Source organism: Calliphora vicina, chromosome 2, assembly GCF_958450345.1.
Source record: "Calliphora vicina chromosome 2, idCalVici1.1, whole genome shotgun sequence".
Lineage (NCBI taxonomy): Eukaryota > Metazoa > Arthropoda > Insecta > Diptera > Calliphoridae > Calliphora > Calliphora vicina.
In genome coordinates, this window is record NC_088781.1 from 27279051 (window position 1) to 27299741 (window position 20691).

At 29.0% G+C, this 20691-nt stretch overlaps 2 protein-coding genes across 2 annotated transcripts in view; one reads left to right on the forward strand and one right to left on the reverse strand.

The window, feature by feature from the left end:
- Window positions 1–1954: 1954 nt before the first annotated feature.
- On the reverse strand, window positions 1955–2248 carry LOC135950366 (vitelline membrane protein Vm26Aa-like). The gene has a single exon (XM_065499913.1). The coding sequence runs from the start codon at window positions 2246–2248 to the stop codon at window positions 1955–1957; it is 294 nt and encodes a 97-aa protein (XP_065355985.1).
- Window positions 2249–3263: 1015 nt separating this feature from the next.
- The window catches only part of Ca-beta (Ca2+-channel-protein-beta-subunit), a 65472-nt gene continuing 48044 nt past the window's right edge, over window positions 3264–20691 (forward strand). The window contains exon 1 of the mRNA XM_065501432.1: window positions 3264–3522. Within this exon, the coding sequence (XP_065357504.1) occupies window positions 3448–3522 (75 nt within the window). The 5' untranslated portion in view covers window positions 3264–3447. The remainder of the gene's footprint in view (window positions 3523–20691) is intronic.

Genomic DNA, 20691 nt, shown 5'->3' on the forward strand with positions numbered 1-20691 from the left:
GCCAATTTTCCTATAGAAAATGTGTCTTGTGTGAAGCCAATTTTCCTATAGAAAATGTGTCTTCTGTGAAGCCAATTTTCCTATAGAAAATGTGTCTTCTGTGAAGCCAATTTTCCTATAGAAAATGTGTCTTCTGTGAAGCCAATTTTCCTATAGAAAATGTGTCTTGTGTGAAGCCAATTTTCCTATAGAAAATGTGTCTTGTGTGAAGCCAATTTTCCTATAGAAAATGTGTCTTCTGTGAAGCCAATTTTCCTATAGAAAATGTGTCTTCTGTGAAGCCAATTTTCCTATAGAAAATGTGTTTTCCTACAGAAAATGTGTCCTCTGTGAGGCCAATTTTCCTACAGAAAATGTGTCCTCTGTGAGGCCAATTTTCCTACAGAAAATGTGTCCTCTGTGAGGCCAATTTTCCTATAGAAAATGTGTCCTCTGTGAGGCCAATTTTCCTATAGAAAATGTGTCCTCTGTGAGGCCAATTTTCCTATAGAAAATGTGTCCTCTGTGAGGCCAATTTTCCTATAGAAAATGTGTCTTCTGTGAAGCCAATTTTCCTATAGAAAATGTGTCTTGTGTGAAGCCAATTTTCCTATAGAAAATGTGTCTTCTGTGAAGCCAATTTTCCTATAGAAAATGTGTCTTGTGTGAAGCCAATTTTCCTATAGAAAATGTGTCTTGTGTGAAGCCAATTTTCCTATAGAAAATGTGTCTTCTGTGAAGCCAATTTTCCTATAGAAAATGTGTCTTCTGTGAAGCCAATTTTCCTATAGAAAATGTGTCTTGTGTGAAGCCAATTTTCCTATAGAAAATGTGTCTTCTGTGAAGCCAATTTTCCTATAGAAAATGTGTCTTGTGTGAAGCCAATTTTCCTATAGAAAATGTGTCTTCTGTGAAGCCAATTTTCCTATAGAAAATGTGTCTTCTGTGAAGCCAATTTTCCTATAGAAAATGTGTCTTGTGTGAAGCCAATTTTCCTATAGAAAATGTGTCTTCTGTGAAGCCAATTTTCCTATAGAAAATGTGTCTTCTGTGAAGCCAATTTTCCTATAGAAAATGTGTCTTCTGTGAAGCCAATTTTCCTATAGAAAATGTGTCTTCTGTGAAGCCAATTTTCCTATAGAAAATGTGTCTTCTGTGAAGACAATTTTCCTATAGAAAATGTGTCTTCTGTGAAGCCAATTTTCCTATAGAAAATGTGTCTTCTGTGAAGCCAATTTTCCTATAGAAAATGTGTCTTCTGTGAAGCCAATTTTCCTATAGAAAATGTGTCTTCTGTGAAGCCAATTTTCCTATAGAAAATGTGTCTTCTGTGAAGCCAATTTTCCTATAGAAAATGTGTCTTCTGTGAAGCCAATTTTCCTATAGAAAATGTGTCTTCTGTGAAGCCAATTTTCCTATAGAAAATGTGTCTTCTGTGAAGCCAATTTTCCTATAGAAAATGTGTCTTCTGTGAAGCCAATTTTCCTATAGAAAATGTGTCTTCTGTGAAGCCAATTTTCCTATAGAAAATGTGTCTTCTGTGAAGCCAATTTTCCTATAGAAAATGTGTCTTCTGTGAAGCCAATTTTCCTATAGAAAATGTGTCTTCTGTGAAGCCAATTTTCCTATAGAAAATGTGTCTACTGTGAAGCCAATTTTCCTATAGAAAATGTGTTTTCTGTGAAGCCAATTTTCCTATAGAAAATGTGTTTTCTGTGAAGCCAATTTTCCTATAGAAAATGTGTCTTCTGTGAAGCCAATTTTCCTTTAAAAATTGTGTCTTCTCTGATTTTGAAGACACTTTGAAGCTTATCCTAATTTTGTTTGGGAATATTTTGAAATTAGCACACATTTTAAGAACCATTTGTTTTAAAAGTTTAAAAATATTTTATTAAAATTAAAATCAATAGCCAAATAACAAAAGAAATTCTTAAACTTAGACTAAAGTTTTGCATCCAGTTGGTGAGTCACACGCTTAATGATTTCCATAATAGCTGGGAACTTGGAGTAGATTTTGAGGCAATCCCTGGTAACCATAGGGAGCGTTAACGATGGTTGGAATATTTTCGGAATAAGCACCAGCAGAGCCATAACCAGCTGCTGGAGGAGCACAAGGAGCTGGAGCCAAATTGGGTTGACAGCTAAACAAGTAGTTCTTGGGGCAGGGAGGTGCAGGAATGGAAGCAGCAGGGCTAGCACCACCATAACCGCCAGCAGAAGCAACAGCCAAAGTTGCAATGACAGCAAAGATAGTAGCGAAGACTTTCATGATGATAGTTGTTGTGGGTGTTGAAATGTTTGAGTTCAATAAACAATGAATTGAATGAAACTGATAATGAATTGGATGGTTAGAGAAGTTTTTATATGTTTTTGAATATTAGTTTTTATGGGTGGTGTAGGACAGATCATCAGTTTTTATAATTTGTAATTTTTTCTTGTATGCACTATTTTTTTTTTGTATCAAGTAAGCAATTTTTTGATTATGTTAAGTGTTACTATGTGGTTTTTTGAGAGGTTTTTATTTTTTAAGTTTTTCTTTTATTTAAAGAATATTGCGAAAATTTTAATATTGATATTAATAGTATTTATTGATTTATGGGAAATAAAATATCATGATTTTTTTCCAAATCTTTTTGTTTTTGTCTTTATCATAAACATCCTATAGTCCTAGGGAGCAATAACATTTTGTTAATTCCCATAACCAAAACAAATGCTTAATACTTCAAAATTTTCTTAGAAAATCCCCCAAAACAATTAACAGACACAACAACGTCATCAGTATACAATAGCTGAAAAAAAAACCAACTCAAATGTAAAATAGATTGAAGAAATAACAACAAAACATTTTACGATTTGAATACTTACGTATTTGAAAACAAATAAAATGAAACACAAAAAAAAAGAAATGAAAAATCTTCTTCACGAATAGTGTTGTTTTTGTTGTTGCTGTAGTCTCGCTGCTGATCTTGTTGCGAATTGAAATTTGAAAACAAAAAAAAAATAAGAAAAATTAACAACACAATTTTTGTCTCTGTCGCATCGTTTTGACTGAAAATATCAAATCAGTTGAATTTTTTATCTTATGGATTTCGGATGTGCGCGTTTTTAGGGGGGTTTAAGAGAATAACGAAATAAATTTTCAAATATTTATGAAAAAAAAAGATGTTGTGTGATAAATTTATTTTGTAAGAAGAATCTTAAGAAAAAATCGAATAAGTTTTTATTAAATCTAAATAAAATTTACTAGATATATGAGTCTCATGCCTTACAAGAATCTTATTTATAAAAAATATATTTGAAAAGTTTTCAAAAACCTTAAATTTGGCTATTAAAATTAATATAAATAAAAAAAGATTAATAATAACAAAATATTGTCATATTGCATAATTTTGTGTGTGTTTTAAAATTAATATTAATTTGTTAAAAAGAAAATAAAAAGTTCACATTAGAACCTAAAATATTGTCATCATGAAGAAACTTCATTTGGGTGGTGCCAAACACAAGGGCAAAGCCTATAAACGTTTCAAAAATAAAAATCGTCGGGTAAGACCTAGAATTAAATTAAGTTTTAATTTATAAATTCTATATTTATTTTCTGTGAAATAACTAAATACAATATTTTGTATCTAGTAATACTTAAAAGAATTTATTTGGCTAATTCATTTCTAGCATCGTTCAGTAAATCATTTCATTTGTCTGCTCATATACAATTGTTCGTTGTATTCCCTCCTCTTAAACATTTGCATTTGTTTGCCCCTAGTCCTCAGTAGACACGATTTGTCAGGTCCAAAAGAAAAGATATTTTTAACCACTAAATACATGATGTTTGTTCTTTTTAGTTTAAAATTCTTTTATTTTTTTTTTGTTTATTTTGTATCTTTCAGTTAGTTGTTGTTTTTTTTTTCTATTTATTTTTCTCAATGGCCTTTTTATCACACACTCACTTGTGGCTGTCTCAAGTTTATTAGAACAATAAATGCAACAAAAACTAAATTTTTTTCAGTTAGTATTTATTGTTTTCAAATGATGAATTTTTATAAACAAAAAAAAAGTTTTATTTTTTTGTTAAACAAAAAAATATTAACTTTGTTTCGAATATTAAAGATAAACAAAAATGTGTTTGTTTTAAGGCATTCATATTTATAATTTTGATTGATGTTCATTCTGCTAATTGGATAACTCATTTGCCAAAATGATTATCTCCACATTCTGATTGCTTTCTTAGATTTTAATGTTATTATTTGTATCACATATTGATTGCATTTGTCTATAGTTTATTTTATAAAACTGTCTTAATGACAAAATTACTTTAATTTAACACTTTTCTGCTTTGCTTTTTTAGTAGTTAATTCATTTGTCAAATTAGGCTTCGAAATATTTAAACAAAATTGAATAGAATATAATATTGAGAATAATCACAAATATTTGCAAAATTAAAATATTATTTGAGACTTTATGTAAACAATAATTTTATTACGTTGAGTTAATATTAGTTTATGGGACACAGTTGTCTTTAACCCTTTCGGTACGTCTTTCAAAGCATAATGCTGCTTCATAATTGTTATACCCATCACAAAAAAGGTGGGTGGTATATTGAGTTTGTAATTCCGTTTGTAACATATCAAAATATTGGTTGTATGACGAAAATGTATATATATGTAGGTTGGGTTCTTATAAAATTCTAAGACTATCCAGATATGTCCGTCCGTCTGTCTGGACACATTAATTGAAATTAGTTGACATTTTCCCCAAATATTATATGTTGATCAGCAATTTTTGGTCCTAAAAGTTGATATATTTGAAAAATGTTTTGCTATTTGCTTTAAATATATTGCAGATGATAACATAAAAGTTTGCACATATAAAATGGAAGGCTCTATTGAAAATGGTAAGAATCGATGCATGATTTCTCCCAGGCTCATACAGATATCTCCCCGGATAGCAGTATCCATATAAAATTCTGAAAATATACATTATATTTAAAAATAAATAGCCGAAACTAATTTGCTAAAATAAAACTAAAATAACTCCTTCCATTTAAAGAAAAAATTCCAATTTTCCCAATTTTTGGTAAATTTTTTGGTAAATTTATGTCTATTGTGAATTAAATTAATAAATATTACTGTCTCTGATTTCAGATTTAACTTCTATTTACGTTTTAGTTTTCAAAGTTTTTAAAAAAATAGCAAAAAAAAAACCTAAAAACCTATTTTAAAATTAAATTTCTCATACTAGACGTATGATTAATATTAATTAAGAGGTGCTATTGGAAATATGGCCATTACTCAGACAATTGTTCTTTGATTTGTAAATTTTAAAAGGTATTTGAAAGTCAGAACTTTAAGTTATCTAAATAAGGAACAACAATTGTATTATAAATACGCATTAATCTCATAAATATCATATAACTCCAATATAAGGAAAACTTCCAAAAAAACACATTAATCTACATAATTATCTTGCAACTATCGATTTCGAACCAAAATTTTATACAGATAAGTAATATGTATGTAAAAATCTAACTGAGCGATTTTATGTAAATCGGTCCATATTTGATCATAGCCTCTTTATTAGGAGAACTTTTGAAAAACACATTAACCTAAATAAAAATCGTATAAAATATCGATACCGAACCAAAATTTTACACAGATTAGTTGTATTCAAAAATCATACAATTGGTTTTTTTTTGACGATCTCTTCATAATTTGGCATAGGTCACCTATAAGATACATAGATTTATGACAATCGATCTTTAATAGGTTATAGATTATATAGCAGTTACAAAATCTAAATGTTCAGCACTTAAAATTATCCTTTAAAATTTGTAAGTAGTCTCGGCTGTTCATTGTACTTGCAATGAATACAATATTGACAGGTCCTGCAGCTGACATACAGCCCACACCACACCCACACCATCAAAGACCCTAAATTTAGGTCTTGTAACTCCTATATAATCTATAACCTATTAAGGGTATATTAGCATATTATTTTCGGATTTTGGTAGTATAAAATAGAGCGTTATCCATCAACTGTATACTTATTTTTGACTGGTGGTTTTAGGAACTTGTTCTTTTTCCCATAAATTTTCCACGAAATCAACTTTAATTTTCAAAGTTTTTCTAAAATAATAAAAGATTAAACTCTAAATATAATTTTAAGTTTCTACAAACTTATATATTTCTTTCTCTAATTAAAATATTTAGCTTCATAGATGAAAATGCGTGTTGTATACTAAATTTTGATTCTGACTGTATGTGGGGGGGACAATTAAATCGTTTATTTCAAAGCTACAAAAAATCAAAAATTGAGTTATTGAGCGATTACTATTTTGTAAAGGTAAATCAATTGTTTCATGCAAAAAAAAATTATGGTGAAGCAAAACCGTGAAATCCGTTTGGTACACAAAGCAGTCAAGAGTGTATGATGACGAATAGTTATTTCAGAACAATCTTTGAACATGATGTTAAACTCTTTAAAAAGTTCACTTGTCATTTTACTTTTGAAGTTTCTAATAAAATTATATTATTTCGTATGAAATTTATAATATATAATTGATTATTTCGGAAACCAGTCAAGTTCAGACTTTATATTTTTTAGATATATTTTTTTTAGATATATGCTAATACAGATACCAAAAGTTTTATGTTTATCAAACAGTTACTCTAATGGATAACTTTCATAGGTAAAAATATCTATTTTGTTTAGCTACGAAGTTTTTTTTTGATTTAAATCAATAATTTGTTGCTTGACTGGTTTTTGAAATAAACGATTCAATTGGTCATAGGACTACTTTTGAAAACACATTAGATAACCTGCATACATTTTTTTTAAATATTCTTTTCGAACCAAAATATTACACAAGTTATTAGTTATGTGTATGTACAAATCAAATACTGGATTTTGTGAATTTCCTTCCATATATTTTCATATTATGGCCACTTGCTAAAATCTCTTAAATACGATTAATTCGAGATAAATGATCCTGCAATAGGTATAAGCGTTTAAATATGTTACTAACACATATGCAAAAACGTATACATGTGAACCTTAAGCTAAAAAGTAAACAAAGCAATGCGTGTTTGTTCAATTTGTTGTTGTAAATAAATAAGAGTAACAATTAAACCGTATTGATTTCGCTCTGTTTTAAGTGAGAGTTGCTATAGAAAACAAAGAAGAAGACTTTAGTAATTTAAATTCGCTTTAATAAATATATTTTGAAGGTGTTTTTCTAACTCCCATATGCATAAACAATTTTTAAATTTATAAAAGTTTTATAAAACAAAATTTGTTTTATAAACCTTTGACAAATTTAAAAAACTGTTTATGCATGTGGGGGTAAATATGTAATTGTAGATAAGTAAATAGTTATTTTATAATTGTGACGATTTTCAACGGTTTATCACTGCATGAAGTTTAATGAAAAATGGGACGGGTCGTAAAAAATGGTGAGTCGGCTCCCATACAAAGTAAATAGTTATTTCTAAATATTTTGTGAAATATAATTGCAAGATTCTTCAAACTTAGTCTAAATGGCTCTTTTATAAATTTTCATAGTTTCGCTGAAATTGATCGGGATTGGAATAGTGGGCGTGGCACACCCTATACAAAGTATATAATTAATTTCGAATATCTGTAGAACTATAATTGTAAAAGTGTTTAAACTTTTAACGAATTAATTTCTTATTAATGTGCGGAGTTTAGCTGAATATAGACGGAATTCGAGTAGAGGGCATAGCACCTCTACTCTGTATCAATAAATTTTTTACCATTCTAAGGAGGTTAGCTAAAAACGAATTTATTCCTGATCCCTGTTCGAAGTTTAGCTAAGCATGATCGGCTTAGTAAGAATGACCAATCCCTTATAAAGGAAAGTTAAAGTAAAGCTTGATATTTACATAAAAAGTTTAAAAATGGGTGGGATCAGAGCAGTGGAGTGGTATCTCCCATACAAAATTAGTTAGTTATTTTCGAAATCAAGTGAATTGTAATTGAGAGATTCTCAAATTTTGTATGTGTTATTTTCATATTTCCATTCATATTTTTTTAATTTTACTAGGGTAAGGGTAGCGAAGTGCACCGGGTTATGCTAGTGTATATGAAATAGATGAGATGAAATTAAACCGAAATATGCCTCAAATTTATAGTAATCGTGGTACAATATTTTTTGACAATTACTCTAGAATAGGTATATGCTTATACAATCTTTGTTGATCAGAAATGTTAGAATTAGAATTAACAATAGAAAATATCGTGTGAGAGGAGACCTAGTAACGACACGTTTTGTATGAAGAAAAACTAAGGTGTCGATGTTCCCAGGAAAGTTTAGTATAGTTTTGTCCTAGTGTCATTATTTGGTGAAAGGATACTTGCTTTTTTATGATTTTTTTTTTCATATTTCTCGCAAAGTAAATGCAGGAAATCATGTAGAAGTATCTGAAAGTCGCTTTGAGAAATGGTATCTTAGAACTTTTATTGGGGCCACCTTAATGTACATACATCGTTCATTTCTTATGCAGTTACGATAAAAATTGGTTTAAGAAATTATTTCAGCTAGTCCGCATACAAATGTCGTGGCGGAATATAACATTCGTATACGAATACGTAATAATTTTGTGTCCAGCTTTATTACGTATTCGTATACGGATACGTGTCTTTATGTATTTATAGAATTTTATTCATCATGATTTTTGTTAAAAATTAAAATATTTTTTTTTCAAAATTTGTCCATTTTAATTACATTTCACTGTAATCACTTAATATTATTTATTTTGCTGATTTTACATAAACATAGTTTTTATTTGTATTCGTAACATAACAACATGCATACACACTGTATGTACATTAGAGTGGAGCTTGCTTTGCAAAAAAATTAAAAAGAAGTAAGAGAGCTATATTCGGCTGTGCCGAATATTATATAACCTTCACCAAAATATACTTTAAAATATAAATTTTAAATATTTTTAGGTAAATAAAATTTAAAAAATTTTTTGATTTTTTTATTTAATTTATTGATGAAAATTTATTTTTCTTTTTTAATTTTTTAAAACAAATTTGTTTGTGAAAAAACTTTATTTGGTGAAAAAAATTGAATGACAAAAAAACAATTTTCAAATTTCTTTTTAAATTTTTTAAAAAAAATTTATTTGTGAAAAAAATTTAGACCTAGGTAGCATCGAAATCCCAAAAACTGCAAAATTAGGACCATCCTAATGTACAAACGTTTAGCTGGGTGTATAGAGACATAAAAACGCAACAACGTGGACAAAAACTGCCGCTACAATAAACACGAGAAAAATTATTGAAACTATAAACAAAAAAATAAAAAATATGCAACTTAATGTGAAAAGCGTGCCTCAATTCTCTAAAATATATAAACATACATACAAACATAGAATTCTAAATATATACAAATAATATAAAAATACTATTAAAATACTAGTAGAATATTGAACTCATTTCAAAGTGAGAGGCATTTAAAACAAATAAAAAACATTACTCTGCAAAAACATTGAAAAGCAACACATACAAATTTATTATGATTTTGTTATTGTTGTTGTTGTTGATATCAATAAACAAACAAAATTAAACACTTGAAATGTTTAATTTTTACTAAGCATACAAAAACAGTGGAACAACGATAATACGGTGAAATGAAGTTGTTTTCGAAGGTTTTGTTTACAAAATGATTTGAAATTTAAAGTTCATGAGATTAAATAAATACACTGTGGGTGGGTTAAACTAATTCGGGTACGCTGAATTCAGTGGTACTAACCGTTTTTTTAGGTTAGCTCGTATTTTCGAGATATATCGTTATTTCGAAAATGGTGGAGGTTGCACAACATATATTCGCGTAACTCAAAAACGATTAAGTTTATTGAATAAATTGAAAAAACCGAAACTCAATAAAATTACACGTAGGAAATGTTTAACATGTTTTTAATCTTCGCAGTCGCTTTAGAAATATAAATTTGTTTTTGCAAACAAAAAATTATTTTTTTTGCAAAATATCGAAATTTTTATTTTTTAAAACGGCATGAAACGGTAAACTGTTAATTTTTTTTAAGCGTATAGAAAATAAAGTTCCAAACAAAACAAGCTCTAAATGATTAAAATCTGTTCACAACTTTTGATTTTATAAACAAATTCCGTTTTTGAGTTACGCGAATATATTTAATTATTTTAAGAATTATAACATAAAAAAGTGTCAATTTCGAGCACAGTGATATTAATCGTTTTATAAACGAATTAATTAAGTTGCAATGCAACATAATCTAAACTCATCCTATTAATTTATGAGAACTTTCAATAATTTGAAAAATATTCATTACTTTCAATTTCCTTCTTAAACGTTTTTTTATTGCAATTTTATACCTTTTTCAAGTTTTCATGATAATCAAATCTAAAGTTATTACCCACTTTTTTCAATATTATTTGTTGAATTCTTGATATAATTAAGAATTGCTCAATATCGATAATTATTAAATCAAAGATGTCGCCAAGATATTCAAGCTTGTTTAATATTTGTATAAGTGTAAAATATTTAAAAACTAATTTGAATTGTCGGAGTACATAGTAAAAGTATCCATGTTGCAAAATTAATGTTTAAGTACTAACGATTTTTGCAAAATTCTAAAAATTCTTTTTCAGCAAAACGCAATTTAAATTTTGAGGATAGCCTATATAAACTTGGGTAAACAATAGAACATGAAAAGTAATTAAAGCGTCTTCCAATAGGGAACTCCCATTATTGTTGAAGATAAATCTGTGGAGTTGGCTGCCATTTATTTTATTCCTTTTAACAAGACGGATGTAATAATGTTCAACAAATGATATATTTGTTTTATCAAAATGGTTGATATAATTGAATTATTGAATTTGAGACGATACCAATCCACATGAAATCATAGAGTGACCATTGCATTTTGAAAACGTCACTGTTTGGTGTGTTTGGCGGCGTCTTCGGTTCACGAATTTTGCCAGGCCATCATCGTCAACGGCGAGCTCTATATCAATCTATAACCTAACCGTGCAGATTTGATATCAAATGGCCACCGAAATCGTGCGGTCAGACTTTTTACGATTAAGCCACAAACTACAGCAGCCCTTGAAGCCAACATAACCCATGCCATCGCTCAAATACAGTCTGATTTATGAGCCAGATTGTCGGAATATTGGACATTTCGGAATAGCGTTATGTTATATTCCATTTAAATAATTCGAACTTACCAGAGGGCAATCAACCACTACCCGATATCGAAAGAGTATCAGTTACTATTAGGGTTTTTAATTTCCCGACCTTTTTTGATTCCCGGGAATCGGAAAATTTTTTCTACATTCCCGGGTACCCGGCTATTCTCGAAATATATAATAATACTGTAAATTAGGAATATTATAGCCAAATTTCTTATAAAAATTAAATATCAGAGCTTCGAATTAATTAATAAAATTTGTGCTTAATTCACTAAAATCCGTAATTAAAGAATATCAGCCTTTCATTCCATAAATCCATTCCTAATATTTATTTTTTAGATTCATTCCAATATATATATTCATTGTTTATACTGAATTAATTTTAAAGTTAATTAATAACGGAATTTATTCCAACTTTTAATGATTAAATTTTTGTTAAATCAAATCATTTACAAAATTAATCGAAAAAATTGTCTTAATCCTTTTTGTAATAGATTTGAATTGAAGAACAATTTAATCATTTAACCCTGCTGTTAGGTTAAAAAAAACTTACGAATCTTAGGTAAGGGACCATTTTGGTCCTCTTTGTATTTTTCATAAAAAATTTTACATAAAACTCTTTGACCAGACATTTTAAATATTTATAAAAGTGAATATATAAATTTTTATAAAAAAATTTAAAAAAATGGAAAATTGACGAAATATTATCAGTGATATTGCCGAAATTCTAAATGAAATTGATTCTGATATTTCATTTTCGTCCATATTACATGAAAATATTGAAAGAAAGTCACATTGGTGAATGTGAAATGAACAATGGTGAAGAAAATGAAGCAGATTATGCTGTAGATGCATTATACATTGCGAAAACCAAAATGCAATGGATTCCTTTACCACGTCACATTGGAGCTTCAGCGGAGAATATTACATCATTACCACCAGGTTTAACGCTTTGTGGTGTGAAAATAATCATGGATAATACGAATAAATGTGGTAGACTTAAATTTGAAAGCAAATGGAAAGATTTATTGGTGTTATAATTCTTGCTGGGATTTTGGTCTTGTATATACGTAATTAGGTTATCATAATAATTTTATATTGCAGTGGCAAAAACGAAGATTAGTTTTATGCAAGTTTTGGCATATTTTCTGGTCTATTAAGAGCTAGGATAATTTTTAATTGATACAAGTGCTCTCAGCTTGGATGATGTTGTCAACAGAAGACAACAAAAAAGTAGTGACAAGTTTGAGTTATGGGACAATTGGGAAACTCTTCTTTCAATGTTTTATAACATACTGATAACAGGTGATAACTTCATCTTTTGAGTAAGATGCAAAGGAGATGGACATATATGGGAACATTTCGGGAAAACAAAACTTCCACCGAAATTGTTTATGTCCAAAAAAGTTCCTTTATATACATCCGCATTTGCTTTTAGTGAAATCGCAGCACTTGTTTGCTATATATATCGGCCATAAAACTAAAGGAACTATATTGATGAGCTCCATCAATAATCATAACAAGATACCTGCAATCGTTTCTTATTATAACTGTACAAAGTTTCCTTTATCTATCTTAGGAGGCGTTGATACTGCTGATCAAACGATTAGTTACTACAACACTAAAAGAAAATTAAATAAATGGTAAAATGATGTATTTTCAAATATAGATGATACATCCGAGTTTTTACCCCAGTTAGCTATGTGCCTATCAGAAGAATACGTTTTGAAATGGACAGTCAAACCTAAAAATCCATTTGCAGCAGAGCTATTGACTCAACAAAAAGCTTCGCCATCAAATAGTGTACCATCTACAAGAGTTGATATACAAATTTCAGCTACTAGAAAATGGGGAATTTGCAATTGATGTAAGTTCAAATGTAATGCCAAATGCATTATATCCAACATATTTGTATGCAAATCGAATCGAAAAACAATTTTTTCATCTTGCTTCGAAAATAACAATAAGCCATAATTGTTTTTTCTTACTTTTACTCATATAAAGAATAAAATATATTGCATGGACCAAAATGGTCCATAACCTAAGATTTGTAAATTTTAATTTTTTTCTGTTCTATGTTATCCTATATAGCTAAAAACTAACTAAAATCATTAAAATAGAAAAATAATACCTGAGCAGACGTTTTAAGTTGATACGATAAGCCATTGCAAATTTATATAAAAAATAAAAAAAAATTTGACCAAAATGGTCCAAACCTAACAGCAGGGTTAATAAATGTTTGAAGAAATTTTGTTATGGATTTGAAAAAGAAATTTAAAGAAATTAGAATGATTCAATAAGAAATAAATTCTATAAATAATGAATTCTCTATTTAAATTTTCATACGAAAAACCCCAAATAAATAATTATAATAAGCGGTTTATCATTGCCGAAATATAGGCAAAAAACTGTGAAAAACTTTTCATTGTTTTTTGGTGAAAAAAATATAGTTCTAATTTGTTTTCTATGTATTTTCGTAAATTTTTAATTCCCGGGATTCCCGACTAAAAATCCCGGGAATCGGGTAGTGAAAAATTGTCAAAATTCCCGGGAAATTTGTACCGAGAATTTCCGGGATAAAAACTATGCCAAATATATTCTTTCGCGCTCACGCAGTTAAAAGTGTTTTAGTGGTATACCAGCACTGGTCTGGAAACAGTGTTCTTCGACGCTAGCTCGTCCATTAGCTAACATTTGCAGCACTTTAATTAAATTTCCTGTATATTGGGAGGTTGCTAATGTAACGTCAATTCCTAAAAAGGGAGAGGCTAACAACCCAATGCAATTTGTTCTGCACTTTCCAAAGTTATGGAGTGTGGTTAACTACCATCTTTTTAAGTATTTAGAGTCCAACAATTTACTCAGCGACCGACAGTATGGCTTTCGTAGAGGATTCTCTACGCGAGACTTGCTAACCTACCTATCGTAAAAATGGTGTTGTTAAATACACCGTTTTGGCTTTTATCAAAAATTATTGCTTTTGGTGTCGGTAATAACGTCTCTCGATTTATATCGAGCTTTCTCAGAGATCGTACTATGCGAGATGGAATATCATCGAATGAGTTCAAAATTAATTCAGGGGTACCGCAATGCTCCGTGTTTTCTCCTAGTCTATTCCTTATCTTTCTAAACGACCTTGTATGTCAAACCTCCAAACTTATCTACTCTTTTGCAGTGGACAGTTACATTCACTACTCGTTTTCATTCAATTATAGACCAAGTCTGTCGGAGATTCGTGCAATGATGCAAAACATGAATGTTATGCTTAACAAAGATCTTAGAACAAGCTATCCAGTTCTATTGATTTACTGGAACATCGCCGCAATGTGGTTTGTGTTTCACTTTTCTACCGATAATAAAATGGTATGTGCTTTGCTTAAATGAGGGTGCCCGTGTTCCCGAAACCCGTTATTTTTTACGCAACACACGTTCTTCGGCAAGGACTCATAAATTCGTTGTCGACTGGACAGTGACTCGCACAACACATTACAGGGAAAATTATTTCATTAGCAGTAATGTCCTTATGTGGAATTAGCTTCCTTATGAAATCTTTTCGTTCACTTTCAATATAGGAAAATTCAAATCAAATGTCCACAAATACTACTCCCTCTATCATCCCTCCCATAACCTATTTTCCTAGTTCCAATACAATGCATTGCAGCCCCTGAGTACTAGTTCATGAACAAAATACATTACAAAATTAATAAAATATATTAAATGATTAAAATTTTCTTCAATTTAAATCTATTACAAAAGTCAATTTCTTTCAATTAAATTTTAATTAAATTTGTATTAGATATGAATTAACAAAAATGTAATCACGGTCTTGAATAATGAATAAATTCTACATATTTAAATAAAAAGCCTTTGAATGAAGCTTAAGAATTAGTTTAGTTTTTTTGGGGAATGGATTTATGGAATGAATTGTTGATATTTTAAATTCTGAATTGAGATTTTTGTGAAATAAGCTCAAAAGGAATTAACTAATTCGACGATCTGATTCTAGAACACATTCTTAAAGCCATTACTTGTTCTAGTTTTATGTTAAGCTAGCTCTTTTAACTGGTTGCATAAAGCAATTGGCTACATTAAATTTTAATCATCCAGAATTCTTTAGTTAAATATAATTGACTCAAGAACAACAAGAGTACTTAAACTAATTAATGTTTAACTATTTATATAGAAAAAAAAACAGAAAGCGGAAATCAAAATAAATACTAAATAAATCATCAAAATCTTCTCAAATTTAATAAATCATAACATTTTGCGTAAACAAAAATCTGTGATTTTAGCCTGTTTCTCCAATTAGTCAGCAAATGCAAAACTCATAAAAACACATGGCCAAAATAATTAAAGAATTTATTTATTTATTTTACTTAACAAGAAAAAATAAGAAGACTAAATACTAAAAGAAAACATGCATGAAAGGAATGAAAGAGTAAAAATATTATAGAAGATAATAAAGAAACATTCAAGTTCATTACGAGTTGTGTACGAACATTTTGTGGAAAAACACAATAAACAAACAAAAAAAAAAAGTAATGAAAAATATGACAGATCCGAGAAAGCATTTCATAAATAGAGAGTAATTGCGCCTAAAAACAACTCTGTTTTTGTGCTTGACAGCCAAAGAAAATCGTTGTTTGTGACAGCCACAAGCAAATAATTGCAAGGGAATTCAAAATAAAGCAAGTAAAAGAAACAAACTGTAACATATTGACAAGTTCAAAAGAAATTAAACAAATTTTGTTGGCGCCTGCGCTAAAACAATTAACATTATTTTTTTTTCTTCTTTCTATTTCATTTGTAGACATGCTTTTCTTCTATGAATGGGAATTTTTTTCACAGATTGTCGTAGTAAAAATAGACCAAATTTTGTTTTTTTTATTTTCATTTCTTTTTTAAAAGGTTGTTATTAGTTGTTTTTTAATTTAAAAATAAATCCATTTTCGTCATATTCATTCATGAAATTGAAACAAACAGGAATGTTTTGCTAAATGCATTTTTAATTTTTATCTAAATAAAAATAAAAAACAGCATTTAACATTCCTTTAGATTTGTTTACATTTTGAAAGGCGCGAGTGTAGATTGGAATGAAAACAAAAAGAAAAAAATGTTTCTCCATTGACACAATATTATTAATTCCATTCACTCTCTTGTTTTAATACTAATGAAACGATGACGAATTTATTGAGGTGGCCAGATTTAAAAATTAACAAATTTGGGAAAGTGTTTTGAAATATGTTAATATTTAATATAATTTAACAAGTAACATATGGACAATTCCACGAGAATCGCTACTACCACGACTGAAAAAACAAAAACCCTTGAAACTTTTTTTCAAGATGATTTGAATAGAAGAAAGTAATAAAATGTTACTATGTTGCTTATGAAAAGTCTAACGTAAAATTTCACAATTTCGGTGGCCAGTTCACATCACCTACACGTGAGATGACCATGCCCTCAAATCGAGGGTGCAGAAAGTCTAAAGTCGCGTGAGATATGTGGCACGTAGTGTCAACCTGTTGAAACCACATTTTGTTGGTGTACATATCATCCGATTCAGTTGGTAATCGTAGAGCTATAGCGCTCGTCGTTAACGGTGATGGCCTTGTCAAAAAGTTAAAAAGGAGAAGAATACGTCAGATATTGGCTCCATTTCGACATTACAGCGTTTGTTGTATCTTTCACTATTAGTGGTAAGGATATATAAAAGTTTATCATTGCATGAAAGATTTATAAAATATATAAAATTACATTCATAAAATAGTCGGAATAGTCGGTCAAGCCTGTCCATATAATACCCTACATTGAGTTCGGGACTACTGGGATATTACGTCCCAGCAATTCTGAAACTTTCGTATTTAAAGTTTGAGAATTAAAATGGAACCCATTCTTTTTTTCGATGTTAAGTTATTGAATACTTTAGTGTTGGGACACCGGTGTCCCCGTGGTCGTCAAAGGGTTAAATCATTTTGGAATATCTATATTAAGGGTAAACTTGTCTATGTCAAATATAGCGTTGTATTCGGTTGGAAGTACCCTTTCATATGATACCCTATATTATATGCATTGTTTTGAGAGAAAATACAAATTTTTTTAAAAAACTAAAAAATGCTTTTTTTTAAACGTTCCAGCTCAATAACGGTTATCACTAGACCCAAAATATCGCGATCCTTGACTTCCGCACAAACAATCTATCGCACGTTGAAACGGATGCAACACATTCACCATACTTTAATGAGCAATCGGTGTGCTTCAGCAGTACTTTTTTTGTTCAAATTAACCCAGATATGCCGATTGCTTGAGCTTGATCATTTTAAAATTACTTTTATATTATTTTGGAAGCAAATGAGAAATAAAAACAAGTAAGAATTATAAGAATCGGGCTTGACCGACCATACTTTCTTACTTACCCTACACTAAGTAAAAGAGCAAAAACATTTTTCTTTTAAAATTTCAATAATTTATATTTTTGAGTGATTTTCGGAAGTGGGCCTTATATAGGAGCTATGACCAATTATGGACCGATCACCATGAAATTAGGTCGTGTGATTTATGTTTATATGAAAGTTTACTATGTTTAATTTTGTGTGTATATCAACATTTTTAAGCGATTTATGCACGTTAAAGTGATTTTCTGAAGCGGGTCTATATGGGAGCTATGACTAATTACACTGCGGAACAGGGATTTTGGTGCCCGAGATTTGAACTACGTTTTGTAGAAGTTGATGAACCCTCATTACTATGTTATACTTGTTTTTTTCCAGTCAGCTCGCTTTTTCGAAATATCGCGGTTTTTATATTTTCATTGAATATCCTATTTTTTGTGTTTTTCTTCAAAATTTTTGGTAATGCAGCTAAGAATGTTTTTTTTAACATGAGACTTGTCTACGTAAACATATGCTTCTTTTGAGTATAATAATTCTAATGGATGTTTTGGCATATTTGTCTGATCTTTCAGGAAATTTGAAATTTGACTCTTTCAGCTTTATCCTTAATAAAATTGTGCATTATAAAAATTTTAAATAAAAGTTTAGCACTGTACATTCAAGGCATTATAGCGAACATAGTTTTTAATTCAAATGAAAAATTAGTTAAAAATTTAATGAAATATTTAGATAATATCCCGAAATTTAACATCCTAAAATAAAATTTTTTTTTATAAATAAATTTTTAGGTAGTCATTAGTTTTATTTCTTAATACACATTTAAATCTAACTACAGCAATATAAATATTTCATTTGACGTTTTTAAAATATTTCAAATTTTGTATTTACGTGATTTACAGCGTTTTTGGTGAAAATATCTTAAAATTTTTATTAAAAACACTAGTATTTTATAGAAAAAAATTAATATTTACAAACATATGAAAAATATTGTAAAACTTTGAGTTATTTGCCAAATAGTTTAGTATATAAATTTTTATATAAATTAGTTTATTGATATGTTTTTATTGTATATAGTGAAAAAATTTTTAACCCTTTTACCATGGGTCAAACTTATAAGGATGAAACTTGAAAAAGTGAATTTTCAACATCCAATATATCCTGAAACTTAGATGAACAAAATTGATGTCAAAGAAAAGATAATTTTGTGTAGAATACCAGTACAAAAATGCGTTTTCAATTTTAGTCTCCATTTATGAAATAATCAAAAAAAAAGAGAAAAAAATACAGAATAACAAAAAAAATTAAAACCGCGATATCTTAAAAACAAGAGCTCCTCAAAAAAAACTAAAGATAGTTTTGACTATGAAAGTTCCCATACATGTTTTATCAAAAACATTTTCCGCGGGACCAAACCAAAATTTCAATTTTGTTCCTCTGTGTTATGGATCGATCGTAACAAAATTTGGTGACATGAATTTTGTATATATACAACTTATTTGGAACGGACGGACGGACATCGTTTAATCGACTCAGAAAGTGATTTTAAGTCGATCGGTATACTTTTAGATAGTGTCCCTTAGTATTAAATTTTTTGAAATGTTGAAACGGTACCCCCTGAAAACTTTCGTAATGACCTAAAATAAATGTTTAGCTTGTTCTAAGACGGGTTGCCCCGTGCCGACTTTCGATTTAGTTTTGAGGTCCATTTACAAGGGGAAAAAATTAATTTTTTTTTTAAAATTTTGCTATTAAGTAATTATTTTTGCAATTTAATTTAAAAGAATCGAAATGTCTACGTAATTGTCGTTCTAATGAGATACAAATGACAAAAATTGGTTAAAGAATGTTAAAGTTATTAAAAAAGTTATTTTTCTCTAAAATCGTAAAATTTAAATCGCAGATACGGAAAAACTATAGGAGATATTGACATAATTTTTTCAGATTTTTATTCCCTATTATGTTGTCAATAAATCCGCATGTGATGATCAAAAAATTCTGAAATTTGTTTAAAAAAATTTTTAAAAATTTGAAATTGGAGTTTTGAAACGTTAAAAAAAATATTTTTTTTGGTTATACCTGCGAATAGGTTAACTGCGAATAGGTTAACATATACAAGTAAATATGGATAAATTTTAAGTAAGAATAAACTTTTATTTTAATATTTCTCAAAATATGTTAATTTTGTTCCTACATTTCTTGTTCTAGTGGCCTGAGACACGTTAATGGCCTAGCGATTTTTAATAACTTTAACATTTTTTAACCAATTTTTATCATTTATATCTCATTACAACGACAATTACGTACATATTCCGATTCTTTTAAATTAAATTGCAAAAGTAATTACTTAATAGCTAAATTTTTTAATAAACTGACAAAAAATGCATTTTTCCCCTTGTAAATGCACCTCGAAACTAAATCTTAGAACAAGCTAAAAATTTTTTTGGTGGTATTTTAGGTCATTACGAAAGTTTTCAGGGGGTACCGTTTCAACATTTCAAAAAATGTAATTCTAAGGGACACTCTAGTGTTAGACTAATATTTTTGGGCGTTACAAACATCTGCACAAACGCATAATACCCTCCCCACTATGGTGGTGTGGGGTATAAATAGTGCAATTAGAGTTTTTTAAAAATTTATTGAAAAAAGGGGTTTTTTAAGTCGTCCAATATAGAGAACATTGGGGTCACAACAACAAAACTAAAACTAAAACGCAATAATGAAACATTTATGCATATAACAATCAAGCTAATCTTTATTAATATAAATTCAAAAAAATATAAGGGGTCCTCATGTAAACGCTTAAAGGTCTCGCAAACTGTGCAATCTGTGCATTTTTACACTCTCGAAAATGAACTGTCAACAAATTTATAGAAATTCGTTTGCACAACTCCGATAAGTTTGAATTTATTGTGCATTTGATGAATAAGCTGATTTTGTTTACTTTTATTTATAAGAAATAAAAATCAAAAAATATAAAAAATTTGTGCATGTGAAAACTGTGTAACTTTGGAACAGAATGATTGGATTAAATGGCATTGTGTATGAAAACATTAACCAACAGCTAGAACATAAACAAAATCTTCCAAACTATGTATACCACCATTTGTTCCAAAGATTTAACTTTCATTCA